This window comes from Aplidium turbinatum, chromosome 7 (assembly GCF_918807975.1).
Source record: "Aplidium turbinatum chromosome 7, kaAplTurb1.1, whole genome shotgun sequence".
NCBI lineage: Eukaryota > Metazoa > Chordata > Ascidiacea > Aplousobranchia > Polyclinidae > Aplidium > Aplidium turbinatum.
Genome location: NC_137478.1, coordinates 2,919,120 through 2,946,657, shown reverse-complemented (window position 1 = coordinate 2,946,657; position 27,538 = coordinate 2,919,120). Strand labels below are relative to the sequence as shown.

Below are 27,538 nucleotides of genomic sequence, written 5' to 3'. Positions count from 1 at the left end.
AAAACAGTTCATCTGTCTCTAACGACTGGATGTTGAGTTTGACAAGGTCAGCACAAGTAGCTTTCTGACCAGCCAGGGTATCCATTTTAAACGACGTTTTATCGTACGGTTTAAGATCAAGTTCACACACCAAATCACTCGAAACAAACGTCAACTGCGAACCAGGATCATGCTGACAATACACCAACTTCGATTTGCCAGTCATTGGATTCAAAACACGAGCAGCAGTAACGCGGTTAAAGGCTGCTTTAACATTTCCAATCTTAACATTGCGCACAGGAACTCTGGCACGAGCATCATCTTTCCCAACCGAATCCAGAGAATCACGTGACGTCACATAAAAATCATGCAGAAGAAAATAGTGTTTCCTATCGTTGTTAGGCCCACACTTACGACAGTTATTTGCATGAACGCAATCCCTAACCATATGCTGGCGCAAACAATTCAAGCATTTGCCAGCTTTCACAATGACATCTCTCCGATCTTTAGGTGTCAAGCGCAAAAATTCTTTACAATTAGACAAAAAATGATATTCAACTTGACCACGTGACGAACAACAAATACATGCCGGTAGGTTTTTACGTCTGGCTTCACCACCGCGCGGTGCGCCAACAACAGTCGAGTACTGCGAACTCCCTGACATCACATCATCATGGGGTTTTACGGACGTCTGCCTAACCGGACATGAAGGCAATTTTCCTTTGCCAAACTTTTTAAGTTGCTGCGACTCACCAGAATCGCCCATTAGCATAATGCTAAAATCAGTCGACTTACGCGTTTCCTCCCGTACTACAAATTCAAACAAACTCTGAAAAGTAGGCTCATCAGTGCCACCATACTGATCACCTAAAAAGTCAAGATAACGCTGCTTAGCGTCAAACGGGAGTCGCTTAGCCAAATCCAAAACAAAACGTCCTTCTAATTTATCACGCTGACCATAAGCTTGCGCGTAAAGCAAACACTGCGACAATTCATCTTTAAACTCTTTCAGATCACTGGAAGAGGTCGAAGTCAATTTGCTACCATAGCGATACTTTCTAATTTCCGGTTCTGCAAAAAGACCTCCACGAACCCCAAAACGCTGGGACAAGCGAGCTAACGACATTTCTATCCTGTCTTCCTCTGACAAGCCAGGGGTGTCAGAAACCAAATTAGCAATCGTTTGCGCAGCTGTCCTAACACAAGCTGCTTGTAACAAAGTCAAACGAGTTCCCTTAAAGGGCGAAGCTGCCAGGCCGTAACACGATTTTTAAAGAAGATAAATGGCATATTATTACCATCGTAACCAATCAAGGCCGCCTTATCGAAAAACGTCCTACTATTTTGGTATTCAAAAAAGCAATCCTGCTGTTGAGAACTCGATTTAGCGGGAGAAGACAAGCTATATCCCTTAAGGGGCTGAGTGGGCTCAGTCACATGCACAGCCCGATCACGATCCTCACACACGTTAAAATCAGGAGACGCGATACGCCTCTCACGACCACCCAAATTACGTGTAGCTGGGCGATCAAAACCTAGCGGCGCAGAAAACTGTGAAGGGGGCAAAGCATTACTACTAATGGCGGCCCCGTGACCTGCACGCTCTGGGGGAGGAGTTCGGTTGTAATTCGCAGACCTTGGCTCTACAGCATTCGGAAGACCCTTAGCCGCGGCCCCGAGACCTCCTGAAACAGCTGGAAAACGTGTGGATTGCCCTGGTCCACTCACAGGTTGAACGGGCGTTTGGAAAAGGTTATGTAAATTAAACTGCGATTGATGTTCATTTCTGGAATGCCTAGAAGAGCCCTTCTTAGAGCTACGCCGAGAGCCCACCTCTGATCGATATTCAGCTAAAACTACCTCTTTACGTTGTTCAGCCCTCAACTGAGCGTCTTTGAGTGCGAACTCAGCAGCTCTCGCTTCGGCTCTCGCGGCGGCCTCAGCTGCTCTCGCTTCGGCCTCAGCTCTCGCGGCAGCCTCAGCTCGAATGGCCTCAGCTCTCGCGGCAGCCTCAGCAGCTCTCGCTTCGGCCTCAGCTTGTATCTGGAGCTCCTCTCGTCTTAGCTGCAGGTTAATTTGTGCCACTATCCGAGACGAAGTCATAGACATCCTAGTGCTTACATTTGAGGCGCTATCCTCAGGATGTATGTCAGCATCCAACATATCTGAGAACTCACTTTCTTTTTGTTCAAAGTTATTTTTTAACGAGTTAAATTCGGGATCTACCCTATCACGAAGTTCTGCCAAGATTGCAGAGTTAAAGATTTTAGTCAAAAGAGCATGGAAATGCCGTAATTCCTCTTCTAAAGTAGATAACTTAGATCTAAAAATTAACAGTTCCTGCTTATCACTCAAAGAACCTAGGGCCACAGAAAGTTTCCCAATTTGAGTCAAAATATCCCGTCTAAGATGCCGGGCCTCTCGAACTGACTTAGCCTCATCGTTAATGGGCCCCTCCCCAGAATGGCCTGCCCGACCGCAAAGAACATCATCAGGCTTAAACTCAGTCGAGTCTACGGCGGTCGAGTCCTTGTCGCCACCGAGTGTAGACATATTAAATGTTGGGGGTAAATTTAACAATTAAAAAAATTAAGTTACACTAACACACAAATTTATTAGGCTAAAGTAGTTATAAAAAACTTTACTGCCAAGACCGTAAAAATACAAAAAAGAATTTAAATGCACGATACCGTAGCTGTACGGGTATGAAGTCCTAAAGTCCACAAAACTTGCTTGGATTCTTCCACTTGAATCTACAAGCACAGATGGATTGTCTTTTAATCTTCTTTCTTGCCAATGAATGTCAAAGTTATTTTTCTTCTGTACCAAACTGAGAAGAATTGTCTTTACTTTTCTTTGCTTCTGTAAGAGTGTAGACTACCAACCAACAAATCTTCTTTTATTATTTCTTGTACTTCTAAGTAGTTCTTCTGCACTAGCTGACAACAAACACGTCGTTTATTTTTATGCCTTCAAGTGCTTCTTGGCCTACCAGCTAACAAAATCGTTTTTTTATTTTTCTTGCTTTAATTTCTTCTTGACCTACCAACTGACAAGAACTCGTCTTTTATTTTTCTTGCTTTAATTTCTTCTTGACCTACCAACTGACAAGAACTCGTCTTTTATTTTTTATGGTCACAGCGGTAAACCATAATCTCTTCGTGGGAAAATTTTAACATAAAGTTCCCGAATCCGTTCGTCTGTATATAATGACCGAAGAAACACACACTTGAACTTCTTTTCAAACAGTGTATTTCTGTAAAATTAGCCCGCGGCTATCGAAATGGGGTTGCAACTCCTTGCACCTCTAAAACTGTCACTACGATACAGATTACTTGGATAAAAGACGGAGAATTTGTCCAGCTAGCAAGCCCAAATAAACCAGTTAAATGTGCGACCGACTTCCAACACACAACTTCAAGAATGAATTAGAAAAATTTGTGATAACTCAAAGGCACGCCAGCAGTAGCGCGACGCAGCATTTCATGTCCAAACAGGTCTCAAACTGAAACAGGTTTAAACCGGTCTGACACGAGTCTTACGGACGATGGTGCAATTTTGGCTCATGTTTTAGGAATTTCCATGACGTAATATTCAGTAGACCCGAACGGTTTCTACATGACGTTTGACCAGGCGAACAACCGTCTGTAACAACATGATAATATTGTATAATTTAATGTCACTTTGATGCTACAAAGCAATTTGCAAGTTTAAGTATTTTATGATAGGCTAAGTTAGACTGTTTAAGTTATCTGCTTTCTGTAGCATTACCTCCCTATGTGTTCATCCGTAGAACACGTGACATACAGTTCGAGTATACATACGGCTGTCGCCATCAGCAGCTATTTTAGTTACTAGTATCTGAGTTATTGAATAGAGCTACTAACACTACACTAAACACTACATGGTGTCAGAATGGCTGGAAACCTTCGACCTCCAGACAGTTTAATTTTGATAAGCCAGAAGAATGGCGAGGTTGGAGCCGCAGATTTGAACGATACAAAATGGCTTCAGCACTTAGTGACAAGCCTGACAAAGAACAAGTTAACTTTCTGATATATTTGATCTGAGGTAAAGCTGACGATATTTTGGCAACATTCGGGTTAAGTGCAGAGGACAGGAACAACTATGACACGGTGATAGCAAAGTTTAACAATTATTTCGACACTCACTGCAACGTCATATATGAACGAGCAAAGTTTAAACTCAGAAAACAAGAAATTCATGAAACAGCGGATGGATTTATTACGTCGCTTTACTCTTTGGCGGAAAACTGTAATTACGGCAATTTGTTTGTTCATATCTTTATCCTGCATTGCGGAAAGCGGACTTGAGCGCTATGCATCGGTGTACGCCTTCCGACGTACACCTGACCCACGCTGCAGCCGACTGCAATGTCTGTTTCCGGTTGTCTACTCTACTTATGACTTAAGTTTGGTACTACCCATTACTCGAAATCGATTACTGGGTAGAGGCAATTATCGTAAAGCTACTTGCCCAGAGAAACAACAGCAAGTGCGGGTGGCTGGAGTCGAACATGCAGGCTCTCGACTGCGAGACCAAAGCGCTAACCACTCGGCCACTGCAGCCGACTTTGCGCGATAAACTAATCCGTGATAGAATTGTAGTTGGTATTTCAAACAAAGACTTGTCTGAAAGATTGCAACCAGAATCGGAATTGACCCTTGATAAAGCAATTCGGGTGGTTCGCAACACCGAATAGGTGAAAAAGCAGCAAAAGCTTTTGCAGCAAACAAGCGTTTTAGAAGTGGACAGCGCACATTTTGAGGATTGCACGCCTGCAGTGAGCGCAGTAGGACAACGATTTGAACGCAAACCAAATCAAATTAAATCAAATCCGTTTATAGAGGATAATTTGGCAATGAAAAGGGCCGTCTTCAAAGCATGTAATTACATCACTCTTGAAATACAAAATTAAAAACTAGGGAAAAGAATGACGCACGTTTGCTTTGAAAAAATAAAAATGATTGTAACGATCAACAATACAAAACCGATGGATGCAGCCAAGACTATAAAAAGTCGAGTTTTTGTAGCATTACTGTCACATTGTTTATATTTACAACATATTTTCTTTTCAAATGGACAAAACAAAAACATTAAACAAACTGAAATGAGTGGGCCCTTAAACATCCGTGCCCTCCCAATCGGGTACGAGAGGCGGTTAATACAGCCCTGCTACCCAAGACCACTCTTAAAAGATAACATGTTTGCACTACACAATCATGACAACTCTAAACAAATCAACATTTTTTGAAGGGAAGAGTGTGCCATGGCTCAATGGTCCCCCCTGCGTACGCCACTGCTCTTGTTGTTTTGAAAAATGGAATAAACAAAGTCACAAGCAAAAAAGTGGACTTGCTACATATCTACCAGCACTTATATCTCTGGAAAATGCTGACAGATTTTAAGTGACATGTGCAAGTAGTATTTTGTCTCTTTGTCTGCATCCTTGTATTAATTATTTTCAAACAAACAATAAGTATTCGCCTCAATACAACAGCAGCATTGTATCATTGAATGACAAGTGTTGTTGAATTTTAAGTTAGGCTTCCAACAAATTCTTGATTTCTGATACTAATTGCCTGTGACAACAATATATTACCATATTGCTAATATTAATATCCAAAACTTTAGATTAGAGATACAACCATGAAAACCAATGGACTACACCTCAGTCAAGATCTTCATCTGGTGACAATCGTTGATGGATTTTAAGTGATTTTTGAAAGTAATTCTTTGCTTCCTGATATTCATTTTTTTCGAACAAGGATCTACCAATCTGTAAACAAACCTTGGCTACATCAGCATCTTCATCTGGTGACAATCGTTGATAGATTTTTAGGCATTTTTGAAAATAATTCTTTGCTTCTTGATATTCTTTACTTTCTAACAAGGATCTTCCAATCTGGAAACAAACATTAGCTACATCAATATCAGCATCTTCATCTGATGACAATCGTTGATGGATTTTTAGTGATTTTTTAAAGTAATTCATTGCTTCTTGATAGTCTTTACTTTCGAACAAGCATCTTCCGATCTGGAAATTTGTGTTGGCAACATGATTATCTGCATCTTCATCTGATGACAATCGTTGGTCAATTTTCAGTGATTTTTCAAAAAGGTTCTTTGCTTCCTGAAACTCATTATCTTCGAACAAACATCTACCAATCTGGAAACTAGTGTTGGCAACGTTTCTATCAGCATTTTCATCTAATGACAATCTTAGATAGATTTTCAGTGATAATTCATAACAGTCTTTTGCCTTTTGAAATTCCTTTGTATGAAATAAAACATGCCCTGCTGATAAAGCTGCGTCGGCCTTAAGAGCATCTACATCTGATGCCGGAAGTTGGCTTGTTTTTATTAAATCATCAAAATACTTCACCTCTTTTTGGTCTGCTTTGGGTGTCTGTGACAAAATGTCATTGACAAATAATTTCGATCTGTTGAATATAATTGGTGCTACAGATTGAATAGAAGAGAAAGCGATTTGACAATCTTGCCCCATTTCTTCATAGTCTTTGCTTGCAATGGAGCAAAGTGGTATGAGCCTTAAAGCCAGCATCCCAAACAGACTGATTGCATGACTCGGTTGTCTTTCAGTGCTTTCAAGCAATATCTGCTCTAGTGCATGTTTCTGTGCTTTTTGAAAATAACTTTTTGCTTTAGTGTATTGTTTGTTTTCACAAAAAGATTTACCCGCAGAATAAAAATTTGCAAACTCATTCAAATCAACAATGTCAGATTTATTACACATTTTGAGATTGTAACGAAATTTCTAGGATTGGCTGCTTATTCACAAAAAAAATGTTTAGTTCATTATTCCATTGCATGTTGTGTCATATGTCACAAAAGCTATCATTGATGAACATAATTAGAGAGATGATTTGGACTCGTGTCCTCCAGACTCAAGATAAAAGAAATACTTTTTCTACGTTTTAGCAAAAGTTTCTCACCTCGCGTCGCTCACTTATCCTAACCAACAATGTCAGGCAAATCATCAAAAAGCTGATATTTGGTAGACCTAACGTGTTACTCAAATACTGAGTATAATGCAGTATTCCAAAGTAAAAACATTGCTCACTAAAATATTTAAGTTAATAACTAAGTTAATCTTTTCCAGTGTTATCAGAGATATGAGTTGTAACGTGCCTTGCATGTCGTAAGTTATAGTTGAGACACCTTCAGCGAATTTTTGAAAGTTTTCTGGTGAATTTAGCGGTGAAGTTTTCCGCAGTTTGAAGATTTTTTTTTGTAGATGTCCAAAGCGAAACAAAAAAAAAACACGCAAAACTTTTATAGCTTGTCAGAAATTTTAGTCATTAAGGGATTTTTAAAAAATAACACTCAAAATTTGTAAACGTATTTCAAAAGACTGTTGAAAATGCAACATGCTTTCATGCTTTGATTTTTTTCTGGCAGTTGCAGTTCTCAACATACAGCAGTTCAAAATCAAAGCCTTGCTCAAGCTAACTTCTTAAAAATGCATCAAACAGTGGAAGGTCATCTTTGGGCAGTTAAAAGGCATGGACGAAACCTTCTTGTGGCGCCAATTTGATTCAAAAACTAGTTTTACTTATTTATCTTTCAATTTTACTTATTAAGTAAAAGTTATTAAACTAGCTTCTAAACAACTATTTCTATTGTCATAGGGTAGTAACTTACGTTGAAAATATCTTTTAAAAAGGATTGCATGTTTTTTAGGGAATTTGAGTACAAAACAGCTTTCCTTGCTTATAAAGTCACCATTTCTAAAGCAACAAATCATTCCCATTAAACAATACTTTCCAAACACAAAGCTATGCACATGACCGGATGCGATGAAGTCACTGGCTGTATCAACTACTTCCTTGTCATGAATATGTTGACGTATGAGGAAGAGCTTGGCAATGTCAAAATCATGTAAACTTTCAAAGTTTTTACTGATGTGCAGAAAGTTTGTGAGGACATTTATTACTGCACCCCAGATATGCTGTAGAGCTACTACAGTATAATGGCATGAACACACTCTTTTATTTGGCTTGATACGTATTTTGGTTTATCACAGCTTTATTTTACTTACTAATTTTCATCAGGCTGGACTCACATATCAGTGTTGAGCGGAGTGTGATTTTTGAGACCCCAATACTAATCTCCACTTTAATCCGACTCCAAAAAAATTCATTTTCTCAAACTCCGATTCCAGTCCATTCCAAAAATAAATTACGAGTTGACGTGATACTACCCAATGTGTATATCACTAAATAGCTGAGAGGTGCAAAAATGTTATGTAAACTTTTAGTTGCACATACTGTACATGTTTTCAGTGGTGCACACTTATAAGCATTGCGATGGGTCAAAAATCGAGGGGACAGTTTTTTTTTTCTTCTTTTTCTGCAAACAAAACGAGAATATATAAGACTTATTTGATTTTACTAGAATACAAATTGCTGAACCAAACTCCGGCTCCACTTCACTCCGACCCCACTCCATGCTCAACTCTATCACATAGCAATCTATCACAAAAGAATTCAAATAAAATCAGCATTACGTAGCTTACTGCTCAAGTCTAACGTTAGCTCAAGGTAACATTTTAGTGTACAGAGTACAAACGTCTGATTTGATTGCTCGTATGACGTTCCAATCAAACCAGTGCTTTGTACTTTTCACCTCAATTACGTTCTGGGGTTCTTTTCTCAGTATAAATTGCTTGGCGTTTTACATCACTTTAGGTGAGTCTACTATTGTAGTGACCAGATCAGTGGGCGAGTGGTTTTGCCTTTGGCTTTAGTGCTGGTAGATCTGGGATCGATTCCAGGTCGGGTCACACCAAAGATTTTAAAAACCTTAGCCTACCTGTTTTGCTCTTTCTTGCATAACGCAGTGAGGATAAGTAGGATAATAATGTGGCAATATCGTAAACCTAATAAAAACTTAAAAATGAGCCTTGTCGCTAAAAGATCTTTGCTGTTGTAGAGCGACAATAAATAAACCCATAACGTTATTATTACCCTACTACTGTAGTGCAATCGGCTACAATTTTTCGCTTTGACTTATTTTGCCTGTTTTTGAATTATTCTGTCTTTTCTTATATACAAGTGTGGTGAAAATACACGTACATCTTCCAGCCTAAAATCAATAGTCTCAAGCATATTAATCATGATATTAATGCTACATTTATGTATATTTGATACGTATAATTATTTGATACGTATAATTATTTGATACGTATAATTATTTGATACGTTCTCTTCTCTTTAAAAAAGGAAACAAGAAAGATCTTTCAAGCTATCACCCATTTAGCCTACTCTCACATATTTACAAACTATTAAGGAAAATTATTAAGAACAGAATAAGCAAAAAAGATACGAACAATGTGTAAGGAGACAGCATGGCCAAACTAAGATATTTTGTTTTTATAGTTTTTTTGATAGATAGAGAAAAGCCAGAGGAGGTTGATCAATGCAAATATCTAGGAAAAATAATAACACCACTAAACGACATCGAAACTGAGATAACTCAAAGAATAACATCAGGTTGGGAATGATTTACTCAATAAAGCAATTTTTAAAGAGTAAGAACATTCCAATTAGCTTAAAACGAAAATCATGGACAGAGTCTTCTTCTTCTTCTTCATCGTGTGTCACACGGCCGTAGCCCAGAGGATCAAGCAAGCTCTTGCTCTATCGTTGAGCTCGGCCAAATCCTGTGCACAGCACCTTTCTTTTGGGTTAGGGCATTCAAGTAGATGTTGCATTATTTGCTCCTGTCCGCATTAGCAACTTGTGTTCTCCATGGAATACCCCCAGCGTCTCATTAAAGTTTTACACCTGCCAATGCCAGTTCGTAAGTGTTTGAGGCATCGCCAATACTTCGACGGTTTACGCTTTCCGGGAGGAAGGCCCTCTACGGGTGAGAGCTCCATATTGGCCAATATCGGTCCGACTGCCAGTCCCTCCTGCCATAGTTGAACCCGCACATTGGCGGCGACATCGTCTTGACCTAATGGGACAACTGAGGCAAGGAAACTTTTTCTTGACTTCAGACACCTGTGTGATGGAGTCTGGCCATACAGTGGGTGTCTCAAATCCATGTCTTGGCAAGATCTTTCCTTTCTGCTGGTCACGCTTTTTCGAATGTTGGGGGGAGCAATTCCAGACAGAATGTGCAGCGACGTGATGGTGGTTGGTTTGTGACAACCTGTAACCAAACGGAAGCTTTTGTTCAATATATGGGGTCAATTTTCTTGGCATGTGCTGAGCGTTCATAGACAGAGTAATATTGCCAACTTTAACATATGAAGCAGAAACGTGATCACTCACAAAACAGCAAACATAAAAATTGGCAGCAGCGCAAAGGAACATGGAAAGAATAATATTAAGTATATATAGAAAAGACAAGATGAGCAATGAAGTAATCAGAAACAAAACACAAACCAAAGATGTCATTGAAACAGCAACAATCTGAAGTGGCAAAGGGCGGGACATGTAGCAAGAATGACAGACATCAGATGGGCCAAAATAACCACGGAGTGGACATCAGGTAATGCAAAAAGTTTTAAAGGGAGACCAAAAAGAAGATAGAGGAATGACCTTGAAAAAAACGATTGACATCACCTGAATGAGAACAGCGAAAAGGCCATCTGCCAGCAGTGGCATAACTGAGTGATGATGATGATGAATGCATTTGCATCCAGACATTTCTGACATAACCATGCATACGTAGGAACACCAGACATGAAAACGAAGGCAGAAGTTGCCTCCTTGATATCACAACAGTTGCTGAATTTGGCAAAATTCTACATTGAGCTGAGAAAATATTGCGGAACAAAAGGCAGCAAAAATGCGTCCATTAGAAAAACTACAAGTTGCTCAAAATATTTAGCCTAATATAGAATGTTCATTTGAAACACTCATGATGGTGTGTGAATTGTTTCGTAGGCTTATAGTGACAAAAGTAACAGAATTTTGTCAATTACAGTTATATCACGGAGAATATATCAGCTACAACTGTATCACGTTGATTTTGCACTTATAAAATATAAAGTTATTGAATTAAAATGGTTGCTTTGTGAACCTCCTGAAATCAAAATTGTGCAATCGCTCAAAAATTAAAAAATCTTTGATTTCTTAATTTGCACAGCAGCTGCATCATGCTTATGTGGGCTGCAACAAAATATATCATTTTACTGTATATGTATCTAGTCAATCCGTTAATGCCATCATCCAAAACAGCACGATGCGTTTGCAATCTTATAAAGTATATGCCCAATCACTGTTTTTGCAACTTCATATACTCATTGTTGAAGCCACAGATGTGAAAACACAGTCAATTCCGGTTAATCGGCTCACCGCTTAATCGGACCACCACTTTGGCCCAGTCCCGATGTAGTTATCTGCAAACATTTTTTACGCCTCTACCCCAAGTAGTACAAGTATTGGTATAAACCAGCCAAGCATTACAAAATCTTGCCAAAGGTTCTTCAATTAAAAAACATGAAATAGCCTATCATTTTCTTGTTTTCAGATTAAAAGCGTATATTAAACTTTTTCATGAAAGAAGCACATGTCAGGGGAAATACGTCTTTTGTGACTGAAATTATTTTATTGCATCTAAAAGTAAGCTTTCAACAAATCAGTACAAAACAGTGTCAACGTAAAATACAGAGTTTGTGTTGACTGAGGCGGAGTGGCCTTGTCTGCTGTTATAATTAGCAGTATATGTTCTTGAACTAGGTGGGCTTTAGATTTTTTTTTCGATATGTGATCGTAAATACAATCAACACTATAGAAACGTTCTCAATGCTAAGCAAACAAGCTAAGCAGAGCGAGTTCTATGAAGTATATTTACTAATCACCTAAAAACCTTGACAAACTGTTTCACCCTTTTTAGGATCTACAGAAGGTTCTTGTTCAAATAGATGTATATGTTCTTATTCTATTTGAATATGATTTTAAAAAAATATTTGAATAAGAACTTTATAAAAATCGTGAAAAATTTAAATGCTAAACATTTACATTTGGCAATATTTCTAAACTAATAAATATAATCTTTATTTGGTTTGGTTTTACCGAGATTGACAGAGTAAAGTTTCCGATTGTTGAAGTGTTGTTGCCGGGGAATTATTCCATCCATTAGTTGCCGCTGAATGGAGAGCAGTCCTTGCTCAAGCGCACACCCCGAGAGTCGAACCAGCGCCGCTTGATTTTGAAGCTTCTTCGTTTCAGAAGTCTAGTTCGCTAAACAACTGAGCTATCGGGGCAAACAAATTTATATATTAATATGACATATTCCCTTAAGCTCTAGTTTCCTTTCCTAGTTACGCCAAATTTCAATTGGAAAATCAACGCCCGTCTTAAAACTTTTCTCTGCCATAATCTCCACAACAGAATCAATAACACGTATTTCAGGTAACACGTAACAAGCTTTGGATAGTGCAGCTTTAATCTGTCTGAAACCTGTCTTGATGAACCAAATGAAAACTCATTTCATCAATTAAGATCCCTGCAAGACATCATTTTTGTTTTTATACCTGTATTGCTGTTCAAATAATATCGCATGTAAGATTACGTGCATTTTGCATGAGTTTGCTTAAGAAACTGCTTTCCTTGCGAATAAAGTCGCCGTATTTAAAATCAACGCTTTCCTAAGACGAAGTTATGCACATGACAGGATGTGATGACGTCACTGACTGTTTCAACTGCTTTCTTGCCATGAATTTATTGACGTAAAAAGAAAAACTGAAACAATGTCAAAGTCATATAAACAAATTTTTTAACCGATCAGTAGATGACTTGTGAGGAAATTTATCACTGTACACCAGATCTACTGTGAAACTATCACAATGTATGAACAATTGATCGGATTTGATTTAAAAGGAGTGCTATTTTAATTATCTCAATCCTACTTTGCCCAGGCAGAGTTGATGTAGCGCTAAGCATTTTAAATTTGCTGTCGTTGCAAAACCACTGTCTCTATACGAATCCAGAATTTGTTCACTTTTCCTAAGTATTATCAAATTTTGCCTCCCAACATTTTATAGGCTACTTTTCATGCAAACATAGTCTACGCATTTTTGAAATGCATTTCCTGAAAAGTTGCTAAATCGTGTTTTAAGAGAAGAAAGTGTGTTTCTTTGTTGCTCGTCGTGCAGTGCAACTTGCTTACTAAGAACTGTGTGAAAATAAAACACACAAACATGTGTTACTCGTTTTCTTGTTGCCAGCTACCTGCTTGAAGTTTTATAGCGTTGTCAATGGAACAATTGTGCAAAAGAATAATTTTACATTATTGGTTACAGTGCATAGAGCTTTCATCCAAAAACGTCTTATTCCTGGCATCAAATTTTCCGCAGTAAACGTTTCCAAACGGCTTGCTATACGAAAGTAAATTTTCTTGGCACAAGAATATATTTTTTATCAAAACATTTGGAACTAATGTGGTCGTTTCAACGCATGCACTTATTCTGTTAATTTCCAAATAAAATATTTTATGGTTTCTTGTTGGAATTGTCACAATCCGCTTGTCAGCAGCTCCCCAGCCCAGCAAATTATTCCTTTTTATTTCGAGTCAACGTTTGTAGACGTTGAATTAATGTAAAAAAAACAGATTTGCTGGTTGGGTATAATACCTACCAAGAACGAGTGTTTAGTCTGGGATACTTTTGGCTGCGCTTGCTTTCCAATCATGCGATCCCAGTTCGAATCCCAACTCAACCTCAGCGCTCACTTCCATTCAGAGTGTAATAAATTGGGCGAGTGCAGTTGCAATAAGGAAGCAATGCAGTTACAGCAACGTTGCAGTTTTGTATGTGCATCTACACAATCAGTACAATCTGTCTTTTTTATACCAAGATAAGTCTGCAGACGTTGAATTAATCAAAAAAGGACGAACTTTGCGAGCCGGATGTTGCAAGACAAGTAAGCTTACTTAAGATTTAACATACTTCAAACATTTTTCAAAATTCCATGATGCTGCAAAAATTTCTATTGTTTTTTTGCTGGAGAGCAGTGAAATTAATTTTCTCTATGTAAGGTTTGGCATAATGTCTGTTGTCCACCTTGATAGCTCAGTCGTTTTTACCTTGGATTGCGCAAACGAAAGACAAGATCAAGAGACGATGGTTTGACTCTCAGTGTGGGAGGACATTCACACAACCGAACTGAGAAAACCTAACACATGAAGTCTTACTTTTTGCATTATTTTATCATTCATTGGTGCAACCAACGTTGTTGCGATGTAATAACGCTGCGACCATACCACACTTATCACAACGCTGTAAATGAAATTTTGTCTCAACTCAAATTTTCTTAGTATTTTTAGATATTTATTAGAATATGTGTAGATCTTCCATGTGGAGTTGATGATATCAAGAGTGAAAAAATGTAACGTTTGACATTATTACATGATTAACCATTTACAAGAGTATAACAGTGAACTAACCTCATTTTCGTTGTAAATAAGAAACACATCATAAGAATCTCATCAATAGCTTTCCCATTTCTTTTTGCCTCACATGGTTATCGTCACTTTGACAGAGGAAAAACAATGAAAAACTTCAAGTTGTTCTCCAAACGCCTTGAAATACATCTACTTTTCAACAATGTTTGAATGCTTTTTTTTCAAAATTTGGAGTAAAAACATGCTCAGAACGCACCAAATGTAATTTGAGTAAAGAAATGTAACCGCCACTAGTTAAGAGTGAAGAAATGTAATCTAAGAATCTCATCAACAGCTTTGCCATTTCTTTTTGCCTCACACAGTTCTTGCCATATTGACAGTGGAAAAACAATGGAAAATCTCAATTTGTTACCACTTTGGTAACTGGGGTTGCGTTATCTGAACAATGTTGCTGCAAATATGCGAAGCTGTCAAGATTTAGCCTCAGAACGATGTTCTCAGCACGACATCGCATTACGGTACCTTTAGACCTGCACTGCAGAAGTAAGAGATCTCATCTGTTCATAATCGGTTATCACGTCAGCTTGCCTTTCATCTCCTCAGTTTAATTTGCAAACTGTGGTTATTATTGTCAGCAAAACAAAATATGAAAAGTTAGTAGGGTACAAGTTTTCATTACGAATATAGGCTAGTCTATAATAATGAACAGATGCAAGCTCATAACAAACGATATAAAATTGCGTCATCAATACAAGTGGATCACTGATATATACAAAGGTACGTATCAGAGCAGGCTACGATTGATTTAGTGCGGTAGCTGCCATATTATTCACCTTGTATCATATATGATACAGATTTCAAAGACTACAGCTATTTTTCGATGTTGCTATTTTCACACCCAGATAGTCACAATATGTCATATATTATACAAAACGTTTCTGTGTAACGCGAACTTTGCAGTATACAATATTTCGATTTTTTGTTTTCGGTGCACTCTGTGCACAGTTAGAATTTTAAAAATACAAAATGTAGAAACAAATGGTCATTGACAAGGTTTCAAATCCAGAAAAACAAATAATCAAAAACGCTTAAGTTTGAAATAAATCTTAATTTATAGTTGTGGTTGATTTTGCTTCAAACACTTGAAGTGGTCCAATAAAATCGGTACGAACGACGTCACTGTGTTTTATCCAATCAGACAATAGACAACATGATAACAGAATTCATAATACTTTGTTGTGTTGCCACAGCGAACATTCAATGATAAACATATTGAAACAAAACGATAATGCAATGATTGCAAGAGGTCGCAACTATATCTTCATTAAACAATAAAACATACAACATTATACAAAACATTTGCGTAACGCCACAAATAATAATACACGTACTTTACAAATTACACGTACTGCTAACAAATTACTTAGGTGGAATAATATTATTCCCACGATATCAGAACTAAAATAATAATAAAAACTGAAAATTGGAGCATTATTTGGCTCAGCGTTTTTCTTTGCGAGAATGCAATGCTGCAGCAAACATTTTTGAATTTATTTGTTTTCTAGATTTTGTTGTTTTTAAACAATACAATTTATTAAACATTATGAAACCAATTCTTTGTATTCTTGTTCAGCGGCGTACGCAGGATTTTATCAAGGGGGGGGAGTGTAATCGAAAAAAATTTTGAGTCCAAAACGAATTGAATAAAACGCCCATTTGCCAATAATAACCAGTAATTCAGGGGTGTTCAAACCTTTTTTCCAGGCGGGTCAGATTTGACAATGCCGAAATGCCCACGGTCAACAGCCTTTGGAAATCCTGTTTTGGGTAAAAAAGATGCACATATATGATAATATTGTATAATTTGATGTAATTTTTATGCTACAGAGCAATGTGCAGGTTTAAGTATTTTATGATAGGCTAAGTTAGACTGTAATCTGTTTTCAAACTGTAATCTGTAATAAGTTATCTGTTTTCCATCAGATAATAAAACATATAGAAACTTTGTAAAACACAATTGTGTTAAAGTAAAGAATGAAACTGACATCTCAATTTCAATACATAGGTTGAGCTAGCGGTAGACAGGGCTGTGTGAACACCATTGTGGGCCCTCTCTCGAAATCCACTAGTGGGCGTCTATGTTTATATTGATGACTCTTGAGAATAGGGCAAGAAAGCATTAGGTTATAGCCGCAAACTCTTTCAATGTAGGGAAGAAAGAATTCTTAGATTTTTTAGAAATAACTAGGAAATAGCCGACAACAGCGGATATAGCGGATGTAGAAAAAAGTTGGGGAAGGACCAGAGTTTTAAAAAATTATAAGATGGACAATGCAAAACGTAATGTTCAAAAACATAAAAGTGGAAAAAGGGGTTTGTGGGCTTGCCAATTTTGATAAATATGACATTGTTTTGGACACTTTTTAGGCATTTTTAGCAAAATCATTCTGGAAATTTGTTTTTATCCAGCTGCTGGTAAAAAGGCATGATAGAAAGATGTTGCTGTCGGTGTTGCAGAGAAACTCAGATGAGCTGTGACGCCTCGTCAGAGTTCAAGCAGAAAGAAGCGAATAGCCAAAACTCCTGTACAATTGCGCCAAAAACTTAAAATCGGTTATTAAATTTGCTGGTGATTTGTTGGTAAAACATAAACTCTCACGGTCTTTGCATATATCACTGTACGTTTGGATTGAATTATTAGATATGTGAATATTAAGAGCATGATAGTAGGCCTAAACGGGTAAGTAAAAACTCTAATGGTTTAATTAACAGGCAATGTCCTCAGATTAATGCATAAATCGAACCTCTCTGTGGAAGTTTAAATATCGAATGCAATTTATTACGATGCTTCAAACAAAAATTATATCGCACTCTGAAAATATATACCAAAAAAGAGGGCCTACTCTACAAGGCCGGGCAAGCACTATCTCGGCCTCCACTCCGAAATTCGTTCGTGGGCCTTTACTTTTTAGTAAAGTTGGCTAATATATTTTTCAAACCATAGGTTATAAATTCGGATCAAAACATCAGACTGACTCCACAATCTGTTGAGACTTATTCTTTGACTACACAGAAATGCAAAGGGCTATGGACTTCAACTAAAATAACTAAAAGATATTACAGAATCGTTTTTAGAGGATAATTTGGCAATGAAAAAGGCCGTCTCCAAAACATGTAATTACATCACTCTTGAAATACAAAAATTAAAAACTAGGGAAAAGAATGAGGCTCGTTTGTTTTGCAAAAATAAAAATAAATGATCATAATGATCAACAATACAAAACCGATGGATGCAGCAAAAGCTATAAAAAGTTGAGTTTTTGTAGTATTATTGTCACATTGTTTATATTTACAACATATTTTCCTTTCAAATAGACAAAAAAAAACATTAAACAAACTGAAATGAGTGGTCCCTTAAACAGTCCTTCTCCCCCAAGGGCTACAAGATGCGGTTAATACAGGCTACAGCTCGGCTACCCAAGACCACTCTTGAATAATAACATGTTTGAACTACACAACCACAATAACGCTAAACAACTCAACATTTTTTGAAGGAAGGAGGGGCCACTGTTCTTGTTGTTTTGAAAAATGAAATGAACAAAGTCACAAGCGGAAAAGTGGACTTGCCACACATGTACCATCATCTATATCTATGGAAAACGCTGACAGATTTTAAGTGACATTTGCAAGTAGTATTTTGTTTCTTTGTCTGCTTCCTTGTAGGCTATTAATTATTTTCAAATAAACAATAAGTATTCGCCTCAATACAAAAGCAGCATTGTATCATTGAATGACAAGTGTTGTTGAATTTTAAGTTACTCTTCTAACAAATTCTTGATTTCTGATACTATTTGCCTGTGACAACAACATATTACCACATTGCTAATATTAATATCCAATACTTTAGAATAGAGATAAAACCATGAAAACCAATGGACTACACCTCAGTCAAGATCTTCATCTGGTGACAATCGTTGATGGATATTTAGTGATTTTTGAAAGTAATTCTTTGCTTCCTGATATTCATTTTTTTCGAACAAGGATCTGCCAATCTGGAAACAAACCTTGGCTACATCAACATCACTATCTTCATCTAATGACAATCGTTGATAGATTTTTAGTGATTTTTGAAAGTAATTCTTTGCTTCTTCATATTGTTCACTTTCGAACAAGCATCTTCCAATCTGGAAATTTGTGTTGGCAACATGATCATCTGCATCTTCATCTGATGACAATCGTTGGTCAATTTTCAGTGATTTTTCAAAAAGGTTCTTTGCTTCCTGAAACTCTTTATCTTCAAACAAACATTTTCCAATCTGGAAACTAGTGTAAGCAACGTTTTTATCAGCATCTTTATCTAATGACAGTCTTTGATAGATTTTCAGTGATGATTCATAACAGTCTTTTGCCTTTTGAAATTCCTTTGCATGAAATAAAGCATGCCCTGACAAGGCTGACATTAAAGCTGCGTCGGCCTGAAGAGCATCTTCATCTGATGCTGGAAGGTGGCATGGTTTTATTAAAGCATCAACATATTTCACCTTTTTTTGGTCTGCTTTGGGTGTCTGTGACATAATATTTTTGAGAACTAAATTCCAACTCTTGAATATACTTGGTGTTTCAGGTTGAAAACAAGTGACAACGAATTGAGAATTTTGCCACACTTCTACATAGTCTTTGCTTGCAAAGAAGCAAATTAGTATGAGCACTAAAGCCATCACCCAAAACGCATAGATTGCATCATTCAGTTCTCTTTCAGTGTTTTCACCCATTATCTGCTCTAGTGCAAGTTTCTGTGCTTTTTGAAAATAACTTTTTGCTTCTGAGTATTGTTTGTTTTCAAATAAAGATTTACCCGCAGAATAAAAATTGACAATCTCATTTACATCCACATTGTCAAATTTTGAAAGAACTTGAACCAAACTCGCTATTAATGTCTGAGATTTTGACAATCGATTCATTGTTTCTTTGTACTTTGTAGTTTCACACAAAGAACGGCTGCTTTTCTGAAAAGCCATGTTGATGGACTTGTCTAATTGTACTTCTGAAAGATTTAGTACATTTGAAAAACGAATATCTAGTACAAGTTTAAAAATAGGTTTCAGAGTATTGCAAACACTCCTCATGTCACCTCTTTGGAAACAACTGTATGTAATGAGAATTAAAACACATGTTTTTTTGAAGAGCATTTCTGCTTTATTGTCTTTTAAATGTTTTCCTATATTTAGATAATGCATTCCACAATCGATCGCTTCATCATAATTTTTTGTCCAACATAAAAGTACAAAAGTTGTGAAAATATCATCAGATTTCCAACGTGTGCTTGAATCCTCCACAATACTTCCAATTTCATCAAGTGTTTCCACTTCTTTTAAACTTTTCTCTAACAAATCAATGCTGTGGTCAAAAGCTTTTAAATGGGAGCCAGTTGTTGGATTAAGCATTATAGTTTGAAAAAGTTTGAGTGATACTTCCTTCAATTTTAGGAAGTTACAAATAACCACGTTCACCAAAGCCAAGTTGGTCAAAAAATAAACTTTTTTCATATCCAATTTTTTACAAATATCACATTGCAGCGAATATGCAACTTGAAAGAAATTGATGCAACTTCGTTCACCCACAGCATCAACCAAAGTGGAGGATTCGAACTCAGTACTTGAATCATTGGTAGAGTTCATGATATCTACCCAATCAACTTGTCCTTTTTTGTCCATGTAAAGTTTCAATCTAATCTCGCATGCCACTGCCACAGAAAGTGACAACTTTCTTTTTGCATAGTCACTAATGACATTGAGTTGATAAAGTTTGTCAATAATATCAAAACAAGAATTTTCACAAATTCTATGTAGTCTGCCAAGAGCCGATATGAAAAGTGTTATGCTTCGATAAACAATGCGTTTATGATTAAATTGGTTTTGATCTATCAATGTGGAAAGACTCGGTTGGATTGCAAAGTTTTTCAAGTCTTCCTTGATTTGTTCAATTATTTCATCACGCACTTCTGTGCTAGATGCCGAATTCAAAGCTTTCTTTACACCTTTAAAGAACTCATCATATATTTCTTGTTTTCCAGAAACAAAAGTTGTTTTAGTGAGAATGTCGCTAAGATGGTAGCCATTCTTTAACGATTCTTCAGTGGTTAAATATTGTAACATTTCACTCACTGGTTTTATCAACTCTGTGATCCAAGGTTTGTCTTTTGTTTTTTGTTGTCGTCCAAGTGGAGATTTGCATGCATGTGGCATCATTCCATCGAATGAAATGCCACGTGGTGTGAATGCATCAAAAAACCAATCTCCATCTTTCTTGGTTGTATCGTTCAGACCAGGGATACACACACTTGGTAATATGGTTTCTTGCATGTTGATCAAAATGACTTGAAAAACTAAAGCGAACCATCGAAAATATTTCAAAATAGCTTGATAATTGTCAGAGTGTTGACATCCTTCTTGTAAAACGATAATGTTCTCAAAATCGGAGAACGGAGTTATCTCCTTCCTTGCCAACGACCCCATACCGACGAGAGCATATTCACAAGGGGGTTTTCCCATGACGACTTCACAATATTTACTGACGTCATTCATAATGGATGTATATTTCTTTGAAATTTCATCTTGTAAAGTTTTCATGATCGTAATCTTTTCATCTTCCTGTTGGATCAACCGATCAGTTTCGATTGTATTTGGAATTTTTTTTATTTTTTCCAAATTATTTTGCACTGACTTTCTCATTTGTTCGAAGCGTTTCTTGACACTTTCAGCTTTTTGAACCAAATTAACTTCTTTCTTGTCTGCATCAGCATGATCCAATATTTGTTTGCAGAGGCTGAGCAAGCCATTTTGTATCTGTGCTTTGTTATCAGGATTTCTTGCAATAGCAGCATTGTACAATGCAGCAGATTGAATCAATGATATTTTATCTGAGCTTTTATTTTGAAAAAGCAATGCCAATTGATGCAGAATTTTAGTTGATTCTGTAAGGTTCTTTTCTTTACTGCTTGAATCGCAGACTTTTTTAAGGTTTTGTACAAGATCGAATAATTCATTCTCCATTAGAAAAATGATACACTTTATAGCATGACTTGCTCTTTTGCCTTTTTTACTGAATAAAATGTGTTATATTTTGATCAATGGTTACAATTTTGACATACAATAGCTATTAGTTACGAACAGTTTAAGCATTTCTCTAGAAGTCTAAACCAGTAGTTTCTAAACTTTTTGACCTAGAAACTACTTTTGCAGTTAAAAAAATCTCAGGCCCCCACACAACAACTAAATGTTTTAAAAGCATTTGTTTTCGCTGCCATGTAGACTATATGATATCAACTACGAATATACACGGTTTATTGCAATTTACTGCTGTAATCAATAAGATTGTTAACGGGATCTCTACACTTGTTGCAGAGGTTGGACAATTGTTTGATTCGTAGTTCCAGTTTAGTCAGTTTCAGTCTCAAATCACCACGTTTGATAATTTCTAACTGATTTTTTTTAGCAGGCAGCAAAGCTCAACAACACTAAACACACATTCGACTCAGGAAAGAAAAATTATCAAGTTTTGCTTTGCCAAATTAGTCACTTATTCGAGCGAGAAGATTTTTTTCGCATTTAGAGATTGCGTTAGCACTAAGCGGAAGAAACTTCTTTTTATCTTTAGGAAAAACATTGAACTGCAATTTGCAAGCAAGATATAAAATCACAGTAATTTTTCTTTCAAAAAAGGTACGCAATAGGTTTATGACGTAATGAAGTTACAACCAATCTGCGAAAAAAAATTACTGAAATATGCCAGTAAACAAGTGAACAACTAAATAATTTAATAATGAAGAAGTGTATTTGCATTTTGTATTTTCAGTTAATTTGAAATAAAATTCTATGAAACTATATATCTTATGCAATCTTATTATATGATATCTTAGGCAAGTCGAGAAATCTGTTCATATGTCTTACTGTAAGCTTTCATGGCCCACCAAAATTGTCTATGCCCCACCAGTGGGGGCAGGCCTCTCATTCAGAACTACTGGCCTAGAGACTATCAAACAAAAGCAAAGTAAATTAAAATACTAAAACAAAACTTCGTTTCTAAACTTTTTATCAAATTTTCCTATAATTAAACTGATGATCCACTGGAATGGGCAGTGTGACAAAACATTTTAAATAAAGTAAACAATATCAATATTAAACAATATTAAATAAAGTAAACAAACTAACATAATTCATAAATTTAGGCTCTCTAATTCTTTGTTTGTGTACATCAAGGATAAGCAATTTTTGAACTTAAAATGCGATGCTTCATGCAGGCCCTCACTGGGAATAAATATTGATACATATTTTCAGCTTTTACTTAAAGAGTATTGCAAGTAAGCTACGTGCAGATAGTAAATATGTTACAAATATTTACTAATATGAATGTTCAAATACAACTCAGTGACAAGATTGATGCTTTGAAATACCCACCCTTGGTGTTCACTTTGGGAAGTATAGGCCTATGGATAAGTTATGTACTATGTATGGTACTGTATTTTATTTGAGAAAAGAAATTTTGTTTGATTCACATTCTAACAAAGTTCAATATAAAAAAATCCGTTTTCAGGTTATTGATGCTCTGAGGAAGGATCCGAAAAGGCCAAATTTCAATTTCGCAGTAGGCTTCTAAGTAATTTCGCATATTGCATATTCTCGTACAAAATTCAGTTTTGTGTCTCATTTCAGTTTTTTTTTTTCTTTTTGACCTCCACAGCAAAAAGCATGTCATGCTGAATCTTTTTTTTCAAACGAAAAACATCTTTAAAATTATATGGTGTAAGTTATAACAATTTCCAATTTATTATAATCAAAACATGAAAATGTTTCTCAATTTAAAACTTTGTGTAGGCAAAATTTGTTTTCTTGATGACCTTTGGCTTAATGAAAATAAAAAATTTCCTAGTATTAAAGTCATACATTTTACAAATAAGAAGGCTTTAAAAAACAATAGGAGAAGTGGGTCCAATGTCACTTTGGTCGTAAAATTTTTTAAATGTATTTTCTCATCCCAGTTTTGCTCTATATCGGCTACAAGCAACGTTTTGATAATATGACAAAAAGTTTTTCAAAGCATAATTTTTTAAATCTTTGAAAAGATAATAGGCCTAAACGAAAATGTTTTCAAAATTTCGATGTGTTTTTTGGTTTTTCTCAACTAAACACTACAGTTCTGTTTGGGTTCTCTTAATTTGTTTTTTTTAATTGTTTCATGTTAAAAATTTGTCATTGCAGAGTATTGCATTCTTCGACTACTCGCAGACAAGAGTGAACAAACAAACCTGCATCTCAACCAGGGCTTTGGAGCAGGCGTAAATGTTAAGTTGCTCCAGCTCCAGCTCCGGAGCTCTCTTTTATCATAAATTAGCTCCAGCTCCTGCTCCGGAGCTTATTGCTACCAGTGCTCTGGCTCCTGCTCCAGTCACCGAAAAATGCTTTTATTAAATTAATGACGACATATCAATTTAATTTCGAAAGCCTAAAATTGCCTGCAGTCAACTGTTATTAAAAAATGGCACAACTTTATGAAATTTATAATACTTTCATCAAAATGTTATGCGGAGCTGCGTTTCACAACGTATTCGTTAATTCGACGTCTGATTACGCAAATAAGTTCTTAATTTTGTGAAAGGTTGCTGTTAAATTGTGTGAATTCAGCCAATAGTAGTAGCATCTTATGAAATACATCGGATCCGGAGCTATTTTTCAAACAACTGGCTCCAGCTTCTGCTCCACTTGAATTTCAAGTAGAGCTCCGGCTCCAGCTCCAGCTCTGTTGAAAATGCACGGCTCGGGGCTCCGGCTCCTTGCTACGGCTCCGGCTCCAAAGCCCTGATCTCAACTGTTGCCATCGCAATAATTTATCGAAGTTTACGCATTGATACCAAATTTAATGTTGCATTAAGTAAAAGCACTAGATCTGTTAATTAACTATGCAAAAAAAACCTATGAAACTCAGATGCATAGTAAACAACAAATAATAGTCTAGGTTAGTCTGTGTTGAATGTTGAATGTCAGCAAAACTAAGTCTTTAAAAAAAATAAGGCTCTCTCCTACTCTGCATTATATTGAGTTAGATATTTTATTAGACCTAAGACTCTTATTCAGACCAACGCTGACTCATTCTTACATTCTGTGTTGTAAGCTAATATAAGGGGGGTGCTTTAAATTCAGATTTTTTTGATTAAACATTGAATCCATATGAAACGCATGCTACATGTTATAATATTAAACATAAAAAAAGTTTTATTTGAAAATATTAACTCTTTCGCGCCCAGCGATTTTGCACGGTTTGACCGCAAAACCCAGCCATTTTCTCTTTTTTTTCTTTAACTTTAACGAGTTGATACGCGTAACACCGATTGTGTATTTTGACATGGAATATCTCATTGGAAAGATAATTTCAAGTTCTGACTATAAATATTAGAACCTACTTTCCTAATACAACATATTTGAAGATACAGTGTTTTCAAAATGTGCACTTTTTTAACTTTTTTGTTTGTTGAAAATTTTGTGAAAATGAAGCATCTTACAAAAAAAATACTCCCACCTTTTCTGTAGAACCTAAAAAAGATTTTTTTTCTTCAGTGGACTTCCTAATGATATGAAGTGTCAAGGAAAAATCAAACATGCCTTGTTCCTTTATATACATACTTTTATTTTAACTGTTGGTTAAAGTAAGCACACTTTGTCCAATTTGAGCAATTTTTTTTTTTTGAAAAACACGAGAATATCAATAAAATAAGCATGTTACAAGGGACCAGTAAATTTATAGATATTTTGCTACAAACACAAAGTTTTATATCACGCATCAAACAGCATCATTTTAAAATGATGCTGGGCATTTCGCATTAAACCTCAGATCATTTTAAAATGATGCTGGGCGTTTCGCATTAAACCGCAAATCATTTTAAAATGATGCTGGGCGCGAAAGAGTTAAAGTCATCTCTCCCCCTAAAGAGCAAAGTAAAAAATTTGGGAAGGCTGGATTAAAAAAACAGATTTTTTAGAATATTTATGGAACTATTTATCACAAACACTCCAAATTGGTACCAATTGATGCCAAATTTGCATTTCTTGTACATAATAACATTTTAGACATAACTAAACTCCTTCATGGTGTAGTTTTAATAAAAAAGTTTCATTTTCGATTCAAACTTACAATTTTTTTTCAATTTTCTTTGCGTTATGCTTAATATGCACTCTAACAACACAGTATAACTACATTTAACCAATTTGTAGAAACTTAGGACCTCATTGATAATTACAAATTCGGAAAGCAGCTTTTGAAAGGCCAAAATCTAAGCTTTTAGAGAGTTGTTACAGTTTCTGCAACATATAAGAAATAGCAACAAATAGACAATAATAACAACTAAACAGTAGTAGGCTAACAATAACATGCATGACGATTTGTGGTCCCCTCCTCATGTGGTGTTAAGTTTTTCAGGTCTCCATTGGGAAACCCTTTACTTTAGTTAGCTATTTGAGCTTCTTAATGGTTACGCGTCCAACTTTCTACACAAAAGAGTCTCAAAATCGAGCGGCGCTGGTTCGACCCTCGGGGTATGCTTTGAGCACGTATTTTCGGACTGCTCGCCATTCAGGACTGCCTAGTGGATGGAATAATTTACAGACAACATTTCAACAACAGGAAACGTCACTCTGTCAATCTTGGTTACCGGCCCTGCGTCAAAATCCTCTACAAGTATGCGCAACTACAAAGAATAACCTATCAGAGGCTTTGTCAGTTCGAAGATAAAAATTCAAACCAACCACGCCAATGATCTAACTTATTGAAGAAGGTTGCATGTACAAAATCCTGAACATGATAGTTCAGACAGAGGAACATAAAATGGCGAGACATCTTCATAAGTCTATAGAAAAAGAAGTCGGACGATAAAAGTCAACTTGAAAATTAAAGGTACTGAAACAATTCACACAGAAGACTTTGTATCAAAAACATTTTGCTGTCCCTTGTGGTTTTCAATTTTTCAACACCAAAACGAAACAAAAGCGACGCCGTCACAATTGCTGGACAACACAGCTGAGTAGAGTAGTTTAGGTTTGATTATGGACATAAATTTATCCATCTTCTAAAAAAGGACAAAGACCAAAGATAATGATTCTTTCAAGCAGCTGTATAAGGCATTGTGCAATTCTGTGTTTTTTTTTTATTGAAAGTGATTTTTGATTTATTCACGTTGAGAAAAGCTGAAAAAAAATTAGAGCTTCAGATTTTTGGCTCTTTATGGAGGGAGCCAAGCGGGTCCTATACCAGCCTGGTCGCAATTTATTTTTATTTTAAAGTTTAATGCCAAGTTCAATTCTATATGCGAGAAATGAATTTTTTTTTGTATATTAGAAGTTCTTTTAAAACATGACAAACAACATATTCAAAATTATAATAAATAAACAGAAAATATTTCTAACTTATTCCTAACTTTTCGATATTTTACGATAAAAGCTTAGCATGCATTATGGCCCTTGGTTTTGCATAATTGATAAACACATCGATTACAAAACTGTTCAAAGTATCACTTTTAAATTGCAACTTTTTTTATGAAAAGTTGTGTAGAGGCCCTCAAGAAAGCAATAGGGCAGAAGTGTTCCAGTTGAGTCACTTGCTTTAACATAACATGGTGTGCCACTGACACCAGACTCAATGGATTTATACCTCACCCAATCGCTCGCATCCCTAGTATGTTTTATTGTTTATGGACCTCGCCCTGCCGACATGGGTCAAGATAAATACAATTCCAACAGCAATAAACTGCTTCCATTCCTATATGTACAAGTTGGATTTGGCTCCCTCATCGACCTGCAATTGCGGCACGGAGGAACAAACAGCTGACCGTCTTGTTCTTGAATGTCCCATTTACAAAGAATAATAATAATAATGTTATGGTTTTATTTATTGTCGCTCTACAACAGCTAAGGTCTTTTAGCGACAGGGCTCATTTTTAATTTGTATCAGGTTTTCGATGTTATCACATTATTACCCGACTCATTCTCACTGCGCTATGCAGGATAGAACACAATCGGTACCGTTTTTAAAGTCTTCGGTTTGACCCGACCTGGAATCGATCTCAGATCTACCAGCACCAGAGCCGAAGGCGAAACCACTCGGCCACTGAGCT

At 36.4% G+C, this 27,538-nt stretch overlaps 1 protein-coding gene across 1 annotated transcript; it reads right to left on the bottom strand.

Moving 5' to 3' along the window:
• Nucleotides 1-9,754: 9,754 nt before the first annotated feature.
• LOC145774518 (uncharacterized) lies at nt 9,755-13,624 on the bottom strand. Its single transcript, XM_082585774.1, has 2 exons — nt 13,614-13,624; nt 9,755-10,179 (listed from the first exon to the last, which is right to left on the bottom strand). Exon 2 carries the CDS (start codon nt 10,070-10,072, stop codon nt 9,755-9,757), a length of 318 nt encoding a protein of 105 aa, XP_082441900.1. The 5' UTR covers nt 10,073-10,179; nt 13,614-13,624.
• Between the last annotated feature and the right edge of the window lie 13,914 nt (nt 13,625-27,538).

Excerpts from the sequence above, each read along its gene's own strand:
- LOC145774518 (XM_082585774.1), bottom strand. The coding sequence starts at position 10,072 with ATGGATTTGAGACACCCACTGTATGGCCAGACTCCATCACACAGGTGT.